Here is a 17401-nt window from a genome sequence, read left to right as displayed (position 1 = left end):
AACTCGCTAGACGAAGGAGTTTTTCGTTTTCTTAGCCGCTTCGCAAGACGCATTTCCCTATGGGCTTGCTTCGCAAAACGAAGCTTGCCCCGCAAGCTCCGGGGATAGCGGGGAAGCGCAGCGCGTCTTCCCCTCTCTCCCCGGACCCCTTTTGAACCAAGGGGCGGCAACAGGGAGAAGCGATTCTCCCCGCTGCCCCTTCCCTTGCTTTAAAACAGGTCCGGGGACAGAGGGGAAGGTGTGCGGCGCTTCCCCTCTGTCCCCGGATGGTCTCCATAGGAACGCATTGGTTGATTTTCAGTGCATTCCTATGGGAAACCGTGCTTCGCAAGACGAAAAACTCGCAAGAAGAAAAAACTTGCGGAACGAATTAATTTCGTCTTGCGAGGCACCACTGTACTTCTGAACATGCGCAAAGTGCAGTTTAGTGCTTCTGCGCATGTGCGACCCCCGAATCCTGCAAGTAACCCCTTCCAGTACTTCCGGGTTTCGGCACGTCCGTAACCCGAAAAAAACACAACCTGAAGCGTCTGTAACCCAAGGTATGACTGTACTTCACCTCTTCAGAATGCAATTCACTGTGAATGACGATTGTAATGATTTGGAAGAAAAATAGGAACATAATAATAATAGCCTGCTAGATCAAAGGCATCTAAATGTTACTTTGCCTTGTTTAACACCAAAGAGAAACAAATTCCCTCTTAACATCCTCTGGTCAACAGGCTCAAAAAATGGGACTCAAGCTGTAACTTAACAGTTTAGCACTAAAATCCTACCCCATCATATTTTCCCGGTCACAATGATCAGTTACCATAGTTTTATATACAATAAGTATTTGCACAAAACAAGTGGAAGTTCACTGGTTTGAAGGCACACTTAAGCAAAAGCCTGAGTGAGGAATTGTTACAAAGCATTAACAATTATTGGCCTTTCCCCTCAATTCTAGAACAGTATATGATATAATAGGTTGCTTCAGAAAATGCTTTGTTTGATCGGCAACACAGAGCAGCTTGAGAATGGAAACCGCGACAACAGATCAATTATGGAATTGGGGGGACAAGGGAAATCTGGGGTCCTTACCTCTCCTTCGTGGCTGATAAGCTGTAATTTTGCCGTACACAGTGGCACTTCCTGAGTTAATATATCTCAAGATGACATGGAAGAGATAGATCTCCGCTTCTCTGACCCGCACTGTGAATTTGACTTTGTTCTGCAAAAGGCGAAAAAGCACATCGGGCACATTATCATTGCAGGGCAGACTGCGAGTCTGTTGCCTGCCCTGCCTGTCTCTCTCTGTCTCTCTCTCTCTCTTTGCCTCTCTAGGTTCCCCACCCTTTGTGGTTTCTAAGAGCAAACTGCTTGAGGAGATCCAAAATCTACGAAATGAGTGGTGGTGGTGGTGGCTTTTGGGGAGGGAGAAGAAAACGCTGCTTTGCAAGAAAAAGCAAAGATCGGCTCCTTTATCAACTGGTTTTCGAAAGGGGTTAGTCTAGAAGTGAAAAATGCACTTACAGTTGCCACAAACATTAAACTTTCCTTCCTCAAGGCCTGAGACCCTCCCTTCCACATTTGCAGGCCCCCGGTTGACGTAGCGGAAGACGAGGCGGAACAGGTCAGGGGAGGTCACACTGAGGGTCACCACTACCTTGGGCTGGTGGGAGAGAAAGGGGAGAGAAGCAGAGCACACCTTAAATAAACCTCCACCGTCACCTGCCACCAGCCACCAGCTCAAGCACAGCACTCCCGTATTCCTGCTCCCAAAAGCAGCATGCCAAAAGCAGGTGAGGAAATCATGCCAGCCCCATCCTGCTCTTAATGGGATGGCCTGGAAAGATGCCTCTGAAACACTCGCTGCACATTCCACCTAAGGCTATCTATCCAGCCAGAAACAGACATTCCATAGTCAAGAGCCGAAGGGAGAAAAGGGAGAGACGAGAGAAGATGACGACTTCTAAAGAGAAGCACACCGAGTGCATACAAAATCCATAACCCATTGCCACAAGGTGCAGTGATGGCCTGCTGCTTAGATGCCATTAAAGGGGGAGTAGACGTGGGTGGCGCTGTGGGTTAAACCACAGAGCCTAGGACTTGCCGATCAGAAGGTCGGCGGTTCGAATCCCCGCGACGGGGTGAGCTCCCGTTGCTCAGTCAGTCCCTGCTCCTGCCAACCTAGCAGTTCCAAAGCATGTCAAAGTGCAAGTAAATAGGTACTGCTCTGGCGGGAAGGTAAACGGCATTTCCGTGCACTGCTCTGGTTCGCCAGAAGCGGCATAGTCATGCTGGCCACATGACACGGAAGCTGTACACCGGCTCCCTCAGCCAATAAAGCGAGATGAGCGCCGCAACCCCAGAGTCGGCCATGACTGGACCTAATGGTCAGGGGTCCCTTTATCTTTTAGGCAAGATCACAGGGTCTGTTATGCTGAACTAGACCTTTGGTCTGATTCAGCAGGGCTCTGATGTCCTTAGAAAGGCTGCTTCCCCTTTTGCAAGTAAAAATCACAAAAGTGGCCCTGCAAATAATTCCTAACACTAACATGGGAAAAGTTTACACATCAATCTGATTGTGAGAAAGAGATGGATAGGAATGCCAATGGGTGATTAAGGACACCTATATCCAGTGGTTTTTTAAAAATTATTATTCATGGGGTACTCAAAAGTACGCAGTACCAGCACCTCTCTTTTTTTGGTTAAAAGGTGTGGCACTTACTGTAACAACTTCATGGTGAGTTCCGGCACCTATTTTTCCGGGGGCGGGGGAGCACTGCCTGTATCTTTCTTGAAGGCAGATGTGCATATACACACAACTCTCTGTGATATTCAGACTGCATTCAATCATCACTGCATCATAAAAAAATGTGTGGGCATTATGAGCCTAAAATTAATTTTGCTCTTGTATCTCCTGGCATTTATAAAGACTGCCATGTTTGGGACATTAACTGATTGGAAAATGCAAGTGGAAAGACTGGGAGTTGTCCACACCAATGGGCTGGCATCAAGAATCCATGCAAATCAGATTAACCACGTGCAAACTGAATATGCGGATTAGCTGTAGTGCTCCAGCTCAAGCTGACATTTCCGAGAAGGCTAAGCAAGGCATGTACCTCTATCCAAGAATGCTGGGGGTTTCTATAGCAAGACAAAATACTACCTTCAAAGCCTCGTTTGCACCTTTCAGACAGTAACTAAATTGTGGAATGAGCACTTTGTGAGCCTCTGGCTATTAAAGGCTAAGGGTGGGACTGTAACAATGGCACACGAAATGAGAGAGCAGGCACCACACACAAAAATCTAAAGAGAACAAGGAAAGTCTGTCCTTGGGCACATTTTCCTAAGGGGCAGAAATAAAACAAAAATAATCTTTAATCTAAGAACCCTCTCCTAAAGAATAAAGTCATATAAGAGAGTTTCAAATGAACCACATAGACCACACATAAACACACACTCTCTCTGTGAGGTCTCCAGATTTCAGAGAGGAACCACATCTCAGGTGGGAGCAAGCTCAGCAGATGTTACAGTCTCATTCTCTTGTCATTCAAGCATACAAAAGCCTGGAAATAAACAAGCCACCCTCTTCAACAGATGAAAGAGCAACTAAAGCCACATGCAGCACAGGAAAAAGCAAAGAGGGTTTTCCTTTCCTTTGAGGAGCAGGGAGATGTTATGCAGAGTTGCAACAGGAAGAGGGAGAATAGCCCCTTAGGAGACCTGTTTGTGTGTTGTCTTTCTAACTGGCAGTCCCCTTATATAGTTCTTGCCTGGCCATCTTCCCCTAAATGAACTAAGGCTGACATAATGAAGCGGTTCCAGGACTTGGGACCTTTCCTATCATCCCGCTGTTCTCTTCCTAAGCCTAAAGAGCACATTAGCACAAACAGGCTTTCAATGTAGAAGCATATGCACACAAATATGGAGCGACCGCTTGCATTGGGCTGTGTCTGTTTTTAGGAGTCCCTTTGGGTAAAATGCGTAGGAGATCTCTAGTCTTGAAACGCCACATATTTCCAATAGTGCAAGCACTTACACATATTAAAATCTTGAAACTCACGCATGGATCATGCATTATTTCATTGCAGGAACGTTCGGAGTACAGATGATGAGCAGATGCAGCTGACTGCAGCTTCTCAGCATGCATATATATTTTTTATCCTTTTCTCTATGTGGAAGTGCTTTGCTCTTATGAAATCCATAACATTTGAAGGTGCCTTTGCTATCTGCCCAAGGAAAGAGGTGGGGAGTTAAGGCCTACCTGGATGGAAGACATTTGTGCATATCCTCTCCAGCTAAAATTCTCAAATTCCAAGGGGTTGTAGCCAAATCGAACAGGCCGTCCATCCAGCGTAGTCCCATCTTCCAGCTCATATTTCAGGTGATGAAGGTCAGGGATATAATGGTCTATCGCTGGTCTGCAGATAAAAAGTGAGGCACACTCTTAACAGCCTGGGTTTCCATCTGCACCACAATGTAGGAAAGACTCAGCCTCAACATGTCTGGGATGAACTAAGCAAGCAAAAACTCGAACTAGTATTTAGTCAACGCAGTCAGTCACTCTAGCTTAGGACATTTGCATCCATACCCCAAGAAAATACTTATCATCTGCCCAGAATGATTACATAAATGACATGCGGCTTTTCATGTTTTATACACAGGCCACAGACACATTCCTGCATTGGACTAGATGGCCGTCAGGATATTCTCCCTCCCTACCTCTCCAACCAATCAACTTCACAGGATTGCTGGCAGAAGGAGGGGAGAGGAATTATTTTCATAATTTTATAAACCTGTGCAGTGGTACCTCGGGTTACAGACGTTTCGGGTTACAGACTCCACTAACCCAGAAATAGTACCTCGGGTTAAGAACTTTGCTTCAGGATGAGAACAGAAATCGTGCGGCGGCAGCAGGAGGCCCCATTAGCTAAAGTGGTGCTTCAGGTTAAGAACAGTTTCAGGTTAAGAACGGACCTCCAGAACGAATTAAGTTCTTAACCCAAGGTGCCACTGTATCATGTTTACCTTCAGTCAGCTTCCCCCTGCCCCCACTTAAAAACCTGCAGAACCACACACATAGGCGAAGAACCTTTCTGCAGCATCTATGCACATCTCACTTAGTCTGCTACCCCAAATGACCCATTCTCATTCTCCACCTCACCCACTCAATACACAGAACGCTAGTGTTGGGTTTGAAATCCAAGATGGCAAGGCGGCTAACGCCATAGGTTTGCCCTGCTGCATTGCAGCTGCAGCCAGCCTCTTACTGAGTGCAAGTGGGGCCTTGCGTATTCAGTCTGCAGCGACAGGATCCAGTCTTCTCGTCACACGCCGGTCCGGCTGCCCCACCGATGTCACAGTGGCATCCTGTAGATAGGAAGCACACGTCTTTACATTCTGCAGTTGCTAATGGGCCCCAAATAGCCTGGCACCAGAGGGAGTGACAGTGGCATGGCACACTATTTTTATTCCATTGTATCTGCTTTCGCGTTGGCTTCTGGCCCTGCCTGGATCCGTTTCCACTGCCTCCCTGTTCTATTTCAGAAGCTATGCCTGCTGTTTCCCTACCAGGCAGTCTCCCCATCACCGTTTGCAGACCACTCCCCATAATCCTAACTCATCCAAGGATACAGCCTTGCATAGTTAATAAAAATAGACAGCAATGGATACTCCCGGTCCTTTCAGTGCCATAGATGTATCTGTTTGTATTACTGATGAAGGACAACAACCCAGCCAATTTTAGCACGCTTTGTTCTGTTGTACATCAAGAAGCTGTGCAATCTGTACCCAATACAGTGTCCAGCTTTGATCTAAGCTCAACTTCCATTCTCTTGGTCTAAAAATAAAGTACCATATTTTTCCGTCTATAAGATGCCCCCATGTATAAGACGTACTCTATTTGGGGGGACTCAGATTTAAGAAAATGGGGGAGATGGCCCCATGTATAAGATGCCCCCTAATTTTTGACATTATTTTTTAGGGGGGAAAGCTAGTCTTATACACGGAAAAATACGGTATACAATAAAATAGGTGCCAGTTTAATCAACGTCTCTCAGTAATGCCTGTTTCAATAAACCTTTTCCAACTCCTCTCATCTGGGCTTGCTCTTTCTCCTCTACCTTTTTGACTTTTTTGAAATTGATTTTTAAGGCCTGAGCGACTGCACCTCCAACCTTTCTTTACCTCCTTCCTTTCCTTTGAAAGTCTGGAGTAAATTTGTTCTTTCCCTTAATATGCCCCCCCCCCCACATTGGAACCCTGCTTCCCATCTTGACAGGACAACTGTTCCTCAGTTCCAGCTAATGGGCTCTGTGACTTTTGTCCCCACCCAACGGCTAACAGATAGCAGGGGGAAAAGAACACACCTTGACAGCCAAAGTAATTCCCGCTCTCCAGGTTGTAGTATCCTTCTTTACAGGTTGAACAGAACTGACCACAGGTATTGGGCTTGCAGAAGCAGTGTCCGTCACCCTAGGAGACACAGGCCACATGTTAAAATCAGCCTGCTGCAGCTCCCCAAAATTAACCTCCCTGGCCTTAGCTGGCTTTTCTTGTACGGGCAAAGAAATGTGAGGAGGTGAAAGAATGAGAAAGGGGACAAAGGCTGCGAAATGCAACAGCAGCTGCTCTGTTTTGCCCTAAGAACAACAACCAGAAACCTCTGCTGTAGCCCTAATGCTCACAGAAATATTAGAAGAACATTGTGTCATTTGCTGAAACCTTATGAAAGCAATAGAAAATAAAAGCAATGCCTGTTTTACTGCCCATGCCTTGCATTGGAATAAATCAAGTATAATTCAAGAGGCACCTCAATCACAGAACTCCCACCTTAGAGACAGCTGGCACAAAGTTATAAGCTTTTTGTGCCAAGTGAGGTGAGGATCAACATATTCACTCAGGCTGTTGGTTAAATCTGTGACGCCACATTTAGTTTATATCTTTGTGCTCTTGCCTGCTTTGACGGCTTCATTGTTCAGTCATTGGTTGTACGATCAGATTGTGTTTTATTAGGACTGTGCCCTGTTTGGGAATTACTTGATAATGAAAAGCAGGCAACAAATTTCTAAATAAATCAGTGTTGTAATAATGCTGTTGCACGGAAAGTAAAATATCTCCAGAATGCTTCTGGTCATCTGGTGTGCATTTGCCAAAATGCACTGGTAAAGAGTCAGGAAGCAGCAGGATTGCTCTGTAGAGCAGGAGTTAAGATGAGATTTATAATGGCTTGTTCCACTTGGGATGATATGTTTCAAGGTAAAAAGGGCATCAAGGCAAGTGTTTCTCCTGGCAGGACCTGGGTCCTAGCCGGGACCTCAGAGTGGATTTCATCACACGGTGTGAAACTTACTTGCTGGCACTCAGCAACACCTGCAACTGTCCCCATGGTGTCGCACTGGCAGCCTAGGGGAAACAGAAAGGGGTAGTTAGATGACTCCTCAAGTCTATCCAGCAATTAACTTGAAGATAGCTGGATGCCAGCTAATCCTCAGACAGGCAGGCAGAAATGGCAGAAGTCAGTAAGACAGTAAAAGCCCCAAACAGAAGTCACAGTCGTGGTTGTAAACTCTTGATCTGCTATGTAAGGGCAAAGAGGACATTCAGCAAAAACTTGGAATGAGATGGTCTAAACTAACGCAGTGTACTAATCTACCCCAGGACAGTTGGTGGCTCCCCCAAGATATATAGACAGAAAGACAGACAGACAGACAGACAGATAGGTAGGTAGATATAAACAGTGAGAGAGAAACCGGCAAAAACAGTGGAGTAAATCAAACTTGACTGCAGAATCTTGTTTGACCTCTGCCAGGCTCAGACCAGTTCAGCCAGCAGCAACCACACTCCTGAATAGAGTTTCGAATAAGGGCAACTTATCCCACCTTAGGGACGCGGGTGGCGCTGTGGGTTAAATCACAGAGCCTAGGACTTGCCAATCAGAAGGTCGGCAGTTCGAATCCCCGCGACGGGGTGAGCTCCCGTTGCTCGGTCCTTGCTCCTGCCCACCTAGCAGTTCGAAAGCACGTCAAAGTGCAAGTAGATAAATAGGTACCTCTCTGGTGGGAAGGTAAATGGGTCATGCCGGCCACATGACCCAGAAGCTGTATGCCGGCTCCCTTAGCCAATAAAGTGAGATGAGCGCCACAACCCCAGAGTCAGTCACGACTGGACCTAATGGTCAGGGGTCCCCTTTACCTTTACCTTTTATCCCACCTTAATTTAAGATAGCATAAGTTTTGCTGGCTTCCTGTACTTGCTCTGCTGATCCTTGTTTCCATTCAGCATTAAAGGAGACCAGAGCACCTCAGCTATTCTGTTTGGCTGTGGCCCACGCCCAAAGGCTTCCCCTGCCCCCATAGTTTTGCCTCCGCAATGTGTTCAGAAAACGGAGAAATGGGAACCCTCTTCTGCTTAAATCACCAGAGCAGCTTAGATGAGAGGCCTCCTGGAAGAATGACATGGGAAGGGTCTTACTCATGCATCCAAATGGGTTATCTGGAGTCAGGTTCCAGTAGAGCGGTTTGCACCTATCGCAAGCTTCACCTTCCACATAGGCTCGACATTCGCAGGACCCCTGAGGAGGAGGGGAAAGGGGGAAGCAGAGAGAGAGAGAAAAATCTGAAATTGCGTACTAAGAATCAAGACCAGGGGTCAGCAAACTTTTTCAGCTGGGGTGGGGTGGACTATATTTTGGAGGGAGGAGATGAATGAATTCCTATGCCCCACAAATAACCCAGAGATGCGTTTTAAATAAAAGCACACATTCTACTCATGTAAAAACAGGCTGATTCCCGGACCGTCCATGGGCCGGATTTAGAAGGCGATTGGGCCGGATCTGGGCCCCGGGCCTTAGTTTGCCTACCCATGATGAAGACAATCAAAGGCAATGTAGATTAGGAACACAGGAAACTGCCATATGTTCATCTAGACCCGTATTGTTTACTCTCTGGCAGTGGCACCATTCAGAGCCTCAGGCAGAGGGTGGAATTCAATGTTGCGCTAAGGAGATCATTTCCTTGATCTGCCTGCTTGCCGAAAGGACCCATCTCTTCCCCTTGTGCTCAGTTCTGGTGGCAGCAAAGCCCTGCTGCACTAGCAGGAATCCTTGTACAGTGGTACCTCGGGTTACATACGCTTCAGGTTACATACGCTTCAGGTTACAGACTCCGCTAACCCAGAAATAGTACCTCGGGTTAAGAACTTTGCTTCAGGATGAGAACAGAAATCATGCTCCGGCGATGTGGTGGCAGCTGGAGGCCCCATTAGCTAAAGTGGTGCTTCAGGTTAAGAACAGTTGCAGGTTAAGAACGGACCTCAGGAATGAATTAAGTACCGTATTTTTTGCTCTATAAGACTCACTTTTTCCCTCCTAAAAAGTAAGGGGAAATGTGTGTGCATCTTAGGGAGCGAATGCAGGCTGCATAGCTATCCCAGAAGCCAGAACACCAAGAGGGTTCGCGGCGCAGCGATCCCTCTTGCTGTTCTGGCTTCTGGGATTCAGAATATTTTTTCTCTTTTCTCCTCCAAAAACTAGGTGCGTCTTATGATCTGGTGCATCTTATAGAGCGAAAATACGGTGCTTAACCCGAGGTACCACTGTACTGGTTTCTGCTTATGGAACCAGGTAGAGGAATCTGGCCCAAGTTTCTTCACCATCATCTGCTACCTGGTCTTTCAATCAGAGACACCAGAGATTGAACCCCGAACTTTCTGCATGCAAAGCATCCACTCTTTTGGACGATGCAGAGATGCCAGTTTTCATGACACTCAATGAGGTGTATAATAAATTTTAAAAATTCAACATGATGCGTAAAAATAATAATAATCAAAACTAAGATCCAACAGAAACAGGAAGTACTCACCACTGGCAGGGAAGGGTCTGCATTTGCAAGCCCCGCAGGATTACAAGAGCCCACTGAAACAGAGAGAGAAAAACAACCACACACACACACATAAGAGCCGGCACTCATATAACAAATGGAATCAGCTAAGCAGGGAAAGATCAGATGCAGTTTAGTCACTATTAATACTTTATACGTGGATTTTCTATTGTGTTTTTGTTTTTAGGGTTTATTTGTATTGATTGTTCCTTATGTTTAAGAAAATATTTTTTGTTTTCTTGTTAGTTATAATGTTTTAAATTTGTGGGGTTTTTAAATTTTATATTTGATTTTCATTTACAGTGGTGCCCCGCAAGACGAATGCCTCGCAAGACGAAAAACCCGCAAGACGAAAGGGTTTTTCGGTTTTTGCGACGCTTTGCTAGACGATTTTCCCTATGGCTTTACATCGCAAGACGAAAGCCCATAGGGAAATCTCGGGGACCTCTTTTAAATGCTGGCGGTGGGGAGCAAAGCCCTTTTCCCCCCCTCCGGACTTCAGAAGAGGGCGAAAGGCTTTGCTCCCCACCGGCGGGGGCGAAAGGCTTTGCTCCCCACCGCCAGCATTTTAAAAGCGGTCCGGGATAGCAGGGAAGCGCTTCCCGCTATCCAGGACGGCTTTTGAAGGCAGGCGGGGGGGGGAAGCAAAGACTTTTGCCCCCCGCCAGCCTTCAGAAGAGGTCCAGGAAAGGCAGGCATTAAGATCGCCCCGGGACAGCGGAAAAGTCTCCGCTGTCCCGGGGGCTTTTAAAATGCTGGCCTTCGCTGCCTTCGCTGCCGCCCGCCAGCATTTTAAGATCGCCCCGGGACAGCGGAAAAGTCTCCGCTGTCCCGGGAAGGCAGGCGGGGGGGGGAAGCAAAGACTTTCGCCCCCCGCCAGCCTTCAGAAGAGGTCGGGGGACAGACTGTCCCCAGACCTGGTCTGAAGGCGGTTCGGTTTCCATAGGAACGCATTAATTGATTTTTAATGCATTCCTATGGGAAACCGTGCTTCGCAAGACGAAAAACTCGCAAAATGAAAAGACTTGCGGAACGAATTAATTTCGTCTTGCGAGGCACCACTGTATTCTAATATTTTCCAATGTTCTATTTGTTGTTTTTAAAACAGGGTGTAAAACCACCTAGGAAATGTTTTTGTTTTTGTTTGTTTTTGAAAATGTTAAGCCATACATAAATGAATTCAATATAAAATAGGATAAAGAAATGCAGAGGTTTCCTGGATGATACTTTAACTGTATTGTGGATCTGGTGGGGCAGCTACTGGGTTGTGACTGGCACTGAGCAAAAGAAAAAATAGTATCAGAGCTCAGGAAAAACTACTCCAAAGCAGCACTTAACAAAGTGAAAAGCACAGGGGAAACTTCCTGTTTTGTTTGTACACTGATGGAAACCAGTGAAAAATTATTACAAAAAAAGTGAAAAGCAAATTGATCTGCCAAGTGAGGTTAGCAGATGAGCTCTGCATTAAAATCCGTTAATTTTAGCAATTTTTGGTTTCCACACTATTCACGTTTATTTACTTTTTTGTTTTTAATCAAGCAGTGCTGATGCTGCCTGGGGCTTTGGGTACTGAGGATGAGCTACATTCACATCAAGATTTCATGGTTGTGCGTCACAGAAAGCTGCACGGCAAGTGGAATAGGCGGAGCTACCTTCACACTGCGGGAAACCATAAGCCCCAGGAATGCAGGTATCACAGCGCAGCCCCATTACTCTCTGCCGACAACTGCACTGCCCCGTCTCCTGATCACAGGTGCCATAGAGAGAGCCTTCTGGGGAACAGTGGCAAGCTGAGGAGGATGCAAAAAAAGACAGGCCAGAAAGCGTTAGGACTCGCAGTAAGACTTTTAAAGTAAGGACCCATGTCAACCATAGTTGGCGGCACCATCATAAATACCACAAAAACTGGAGAGAAAACAACTGTTTTTTCTTAAGAACTATCCATTTTTATATACCGTATTTTTCGCACCATAGGACGCACTTTTTCCCCTCCAAAAATGAAGGGGAAATGTGTGTGCGTCCTATGGTGCGAATACAGGCTTTCGCTGAAGCTGGAGAGCGAGAGGGGTTGGTGCGCACAGACCACTCTCACTCTCCAGGCTTCAGGAGAGCCGCAGCGCCAGTCCCACAAGGTCGGGGGACAGCGGGGAGGCGGAACACCACCATCCCGCTGTCTTCCGATGTGGTTTGGAGGCTGACGGCGGGGAGACGCGTGCTTCTCCCCGCCGCCTGCCCCGCAAGCTCCGGGGACAGCTGGGAGGCGCAGCGCGTCCTCCCTCTGTCCCCGGACCTGATCTGCAGGCGGGCGGCGGGGAGAAGAGCACTTCTCCCCGCCGCCTGCCCCGCAAGCTCCGGGGAAAGCTGGGAGGCGCAGCGCGTCCTCCCTCTGTCCCCGGACCTGATCTGCAGGCGGGCGACGGGGAGAAGAGCGCTTCTCCCCGCTGCCTGCCCCGCAAGCTCCGGGGACAGCTGGGAGGCGCAGCGCGTCCTCCCTCTGTCCCCGGACCTGATCTGCAGGCGGGCGACGGGGAGAAGAGCGCTTCTCCCCGCTGCCTGCCCCGCAAGCTCCGGGGACAGCTGGGAGGCGCAGCGCGTCCTCCCTCTGTCCCCGGACCTGATCTGCAGGCGGGCGACGGGGAGAAGAGCGCTTCTCCCCGCTGCCTGCCCCGCAAGCTCCGGGGCCAGCTGGGAGGCGCAGCGCGTCCTCCCTCTGTCCCCGGACCTGATCTGCAGGCGGGCGACGGGGAGAAGAGCGCTTCTCCCCGCTGCCTGCCCCGCAAGCTCCGGGGACAGCTGGGAGGCGTAGCGCGTCCTCCCTCTGTCCCCGGACCTGATCTGCAGGCGGGCGACGGGGAGAAGAGCGCTTCTCCCCGCTGCCTGCCCCGCAAGCTCCGGGGACAGCTGGGAGGCGCAGCGCGTCCTCCCTCTGTCCCCGGACCTGATCTGCAGGCGGGCGACGGGGAGAAGAGCGCTTCTCCCCGCTGCCTGCCCCGCAAGCTCCGGGGACAGCTGGGAGGCGCAGCGCGTCCTCCCTCTGTCCCCGGACCTGATCTGCAGGCGGGAGACGGGGAGAAGAGCGCTTCTCCCCACTGCCTGCCCCGCAAGCTCCAGGGACAGCTGGGAGGCGCAGCGCGTCCTCCCTCTGTCCCCGGACCTGATTGGCAGGCGGGCCGCGGGGAGAAGAGCGCTTCTCCCCGCTGCCTGCCCCACAAGCTCCGGGGACAGCTGGGAGGCGCAGCGCGTCCTCCCTCTGTCCCCGGACCTGATCTGCAGGCGGGCCGCGGGGAGAAGAGCGCTTCTCCCCGTCGCCAGCCCCGCAAACTCGGGGGACAGCGGGAGAGGCGCAGAGCGCCCTTCCCGCTGCCCCCTGACTTGGCTAGAAGGCTGGCGGGGGGGGAGAAGCCTGCTCCTCCCCGTCGCCAGCCCCGCAAACTCGGGAGACAGCGGGAGAGGCGCAGCGCGCCCTCCCGCTGTCTCCCGACCTGGTTTGGAGGCTGGCGGGGGGCTTCCTCCTCCCCCAGCCCCGAAAGCTCCCAGAGCGATGCCAAAGCTGCGCGCAGCTTCGGCATGGCTCTGGGTCCTGTTCTGGGGGAGGGGGAAGCTCGGGCTTCCCCCGCCCCAGCCCCGCGTCTCCAGCCGGGAGACGGTTGCGGGGGGCTGCTTTAGCCCCGCGCGTGCTCTCCCGGCTGGAGAGGTGACGCTCGGCTATGGAGGCTCTTGCCATAGGCGCGCGTCACCTCTCCAGCCGGGAGAGCACGCACGGGGCTAAAGCAGCCCCCCGCGACCCTCTCCTGGCTGGAGAGGTGACGCACGCCTATGGCAGGAGCCTCCATAGGCGCGCGTCACCTCTCCAGCCGGGAGAGCACGCAGGGGGCTAAAGCAGCCCCCCGCGACCCTCTCCCAGCTGGAGAAGTGACCCGCGCCTATGGCAGGAGCCTCCATAGGCGCGCGTCACCTCTCCAGCCAGGAGAGCACGCACGGGGCTAAAGCAGCCCCCCGCGACCCTCTCCTGGCCTGAGAGGTGACGCGCGCCTATGGCAGGAGCCTCCATAGGCGCGCGTCACCTCTCCAGCCGGGAGAGCACGCACGGGGCTAAAGCAGCCCCCCGCGACCCTCTCCTGGCTGGAGAGGTGACGCGCGCCTATGGCCGCTGCTCCCTGACCTGCTCTTTGGGGCTGGTGGTGGGCTTCCCCCGCCAGCCCCAAAGAGCAGGTCGAAAGGAACCTGAAGCCTGGAGAGCGAGAGGGGTCGGTGCGCACCGACCCCTCTCGCTCTCCAGGCTTCCAAGGTAGCCGCCTGAACGCACCTTAAACGGCACCTTGTTTTAGAACGGGAAAACAAAAGGGGGAAAATTCTCCCACTCTCTGCGCAGAGCCTCCTGCCGCTTCGCTGAAGGGGCGCTGGGCAGAGAGCAGAAGAATTTTTTTCCCTTGTTCTCCCCCCTCTAAAACAAGGTGCGTCCTATTGTCCGGTGCGTCCTATGGTGCGAAAAATACGGTAGGTGCCTGCAGTGCTCCCTCAGAAGGTGCTCAAAGGAATGCAGTAGCAGCACCTCTTTTTGTTGTTGCCGTTAATATTAATGTTAATAATAATAAATTTTATTTATACCCCACTCTCCCTGGTCTCAAGGCAGCTAACACCAGTAAAATTACAATAAAAACATAATAGGAAAGTGGGGGGGAGAACCAATTTGAAATACAGGTTAAAATACAATTTAAAATACAGGTTAAAATGCAATTTAAAATGCAACCTCATTTTAAAAGTAGCCCATAGATCAAGACCATAAGGGGAGGGAAACATAAGGGTCAGACTGAGTCCAAACCAAAGGCCAGGCGGAACAGCTCTGTCTTGCAGGCCCTGCGGAAAGATGTCAAGTCCCGCAGGGCCCTAGTCTCTTGTGACAGAGCGTTCCACCAAATCGGGGCCAGTACTGAGAAGGCCCTGGCCCTAGTTGAGACCAATCTAACCAGCTTGCCACCTGGGACCTCCAAAATGTTGTCATTTGCGGACCTTAAGGTCCTCCGCGGGGCATACCAAGAAAGACGGTCCCGTAGGTACGTGGGTCCTAGGCCGCAGTGCGCTTTAAAGGTCAAAACCAGCACCTTAAAAAGTGTGGCACTTACTATAACAGCTTCATGGTGAGTACTGGCACCTCTTTTTCTAGAAAAAAAAGCACCAGGTGGCCGACACATTTCTGGAAAGGATTAGTTCCTTCTTCGGGAATGGATGTCAATAATGACTTCTTTGCTCAGGGGCTGTTTGGCTTAAGAAGCTCTTAAGTGGGGGGGGGGGGAGAGACCTTAAATGCACGTCTCCCACCCCCTTCTTGGTGGATATTTTTTCTCTTTTTTATGGCGATCCAAGGTGCCTCTTCCCTTTGTTTCCACCATCATGAAAAAAGGCACTCTCCTGTTTTATCATGCACAAGGGAAAGTCTATTCTAACATGGTGCGTACTGTAACTCATGTGCACATTATCTAAAAACAGCACCTGCTGTGCACAGTACTTTCTTCGTTCCAAAGCATTGCTTTACACCCTTGGGAAAAGCGTATAGATAAATGAACTCAACATTTATGCATTTTTGCAACTCCAGTTGTATACACCACACAACCCAAGAGCAGCTCATGTCCTCTAGGTAGGACCAAATGTTTTGGGGTTGTTGCTGTTGTTTAACAAAAGACAGCAGCCGGGACTCTTCTCCTTTCTAAGGAAACCCTTAGTCAAATGCGGGAAACTCAGGACCAGGAGGCAAATGCAGCCCCCTCCAGGCTTCTCCATTTGGCCCTGAGTAATCTCCCTAGATCACACTCCTCATCAACCCTGCTTTGTACCCTCCTTGAGTGTTTCTGCCTGGCTGGAATGTGTCCTTGAACTCTAATGATGCTTCTTATTTGCCTGTATGAGAGACAGAGAGGGATGTGTGTAAATGAATCAACTAGCCTGCTGCACAAAGGTATAAAGGTAAAGGTAAAGGGACCCCTGACTATCAGGTCCAGTTGTGACTGACTCTGGGGTTGCGGCGCTCACCTCACTTTATTGGCCGAGGGAGCCGGCATACAGCTTCCAGATCATGTGGCCGGCATGACTAAGCCGCTTCTGGTGAACCAGATCAGCGCACGGAAATGCCGTTTACCTTCCCGCTGGAGCGGTACCTATTTATCTACTTGCACTTTGATGTGCTTTCAAACTGCTAGGTTGGCAGGAGCAGGGACCGAGCAACGGGAGCTCACCCTGTCACGGGGATTCCAACTGCCGACCTTCTGATCTGCAAGTCCTAGGCTCTGTGGTTTAACCCACAGCGCCACCCACATCCTGTAGGACAAAGGTATAACTCGCATCTAATATTCTGCTCACTTTTGCCTCTAGCCTCGCACACCATTGGCATGTGGCCCTTGGGATTAGAAAGGTTCCCTCCCCCTTGCCTTGAGTGAATGAAACTCTAAAATGGGCATGCAATTTTTTTTTGCATGTTTGATTCTTTTATTATAGTAAGGCAACTTATGATGTTTAAGACTTTGCACTGCATCGTGCCTATGTTCCTCTCTCAATACTTGTTTCTATTGCACCATGCATTTTTTAGGTGCTAATAAATGTGGAACAAAATAAATGAATGACCTTATTCCCCCAGGTCAGCGAGATCTAAGCTTCCAGCCTCTTCAAAAAACACACTGCCAATATCAGCACTGGAAGCTAAGGCCAAGCCAGTTGGCCAGAGATCACGTTTTCCACATTTAGCAGAGGAAGAGAATATAAAAAGTGTTAGAAGCTATCAGCTGTGTGACTCAGGGACAGTGCACCCTACAGCAATTCTTTGATAACGAGCGATGAAATCTAACCAGGAACTACATGTGCATATTTGCATTGTATGCCATCTTGAATGGAATGAGGATGGCTAATAATGCATTGAGAATAGCATCCTAATCCTATGACCTTTCCAGCCGTTTACCTGTGTAACCTCTCTACTCCTTTTTTCACATCATTTTCAAAGAAGCAAACACAAAAAACTCATGTAATGAAGCATGCATACTCCTGCAACGTGAACCAAATCATAAAAGGGATTGAAGAAGAGTTTGGATTTGATATCCCGCTTTATCACTACCCGAAGGATTCTCAAAGCAGCTAACATTCTCCTTTCCCTTCCTCCCCCACAACAAACACTCTGTGAGGTGAGTGGGGCTGAGAGACTTCAGAGACGTGTGACTGGCCCAAGGTCACCCAGCAGCTGCATGTGGAGGAGCAGGGACGCGAACCCAGTTCACCAGATTACGATTCCACTGCTCTTAACCACTACACCACACTGGCCCATGTGAACACAAAGAACACCACAAAGACCCATGTGAACACAAAGAACTGCAGAGTTGGTATAGCAACATGACTCACCTGTACAGGTAGGGTACCCAAAAAAGCCTGGGGCACACTGGTTGCATGTATGGCCTACATAATTTGAGTGGCAATGGCACTGACCAACAGGGCTGCAGTCGTTGTCCAGAGCACCCCGGGGGTCACAGGAACAAGCTGTGGGGGATGGGAGGAAAGCA

At 49.7% G+C, this 17401-nt stretch overlaps 1 protein-coding gene across 2 annotated transcripts in view; it reads right to left on the bottom strand.

Annotated features, from left to right (window-relative positions):
* Positions 1-17401, bottom strand: part of LAMA5 (laminin subunit alpha 5) — a 200918-nt gene that overhangs the window by 74824 nt on the left and 108693 nt on the right. For both annotated transcript variants that reach the window (XM_081916565.1, XM_081916566.1), the window contains exons 15-23: positions 17244-17378; positions 11516-11653; positions 9846-9898; positions 8458-8557; positions 7337-7389; positions 6354-6459; positions 5256-5355; positions 4250-4406; positions 1081-1210 (exon numbers count right to left, since the gene is read on the bottom strand). In XM_081916565.1, coding sequence (XP_081772691.1) covers positions 1081-1210; positions 4250-4406; positions 5256-5355; positions 6354-6459; positions 7337-7389; positions 8458-8557; positions 9846-9898; positions 11516-11653; positions 17244-17378 — 972 coding nt within the window. The remainder of the gene's footprint in view (positions 1-1080; positions 1211-4249; positions 4407-5255; positions 5356-6353; positions 6460-7336; positions 7390-8457; positions 8558-9845; positions 9899-11515; positions 11654-17243; positions 17379-17401) is intronic.

The sequence above is a fragment of the Podarcis melisellensis genome (genome assembly GCF_964234715.1).
Source record: "Podarcis melisellensis genome assembly, chromosome: 6".
NCBI lineage: Eukaryota > Metazoa > Chordata > Lepidosauria > Squamata > Lacertidae > Podarcis > Podarcis melisellensis.
This window is presented reverse-complemented; position numbering and strand designations above follow the sequence as displayed.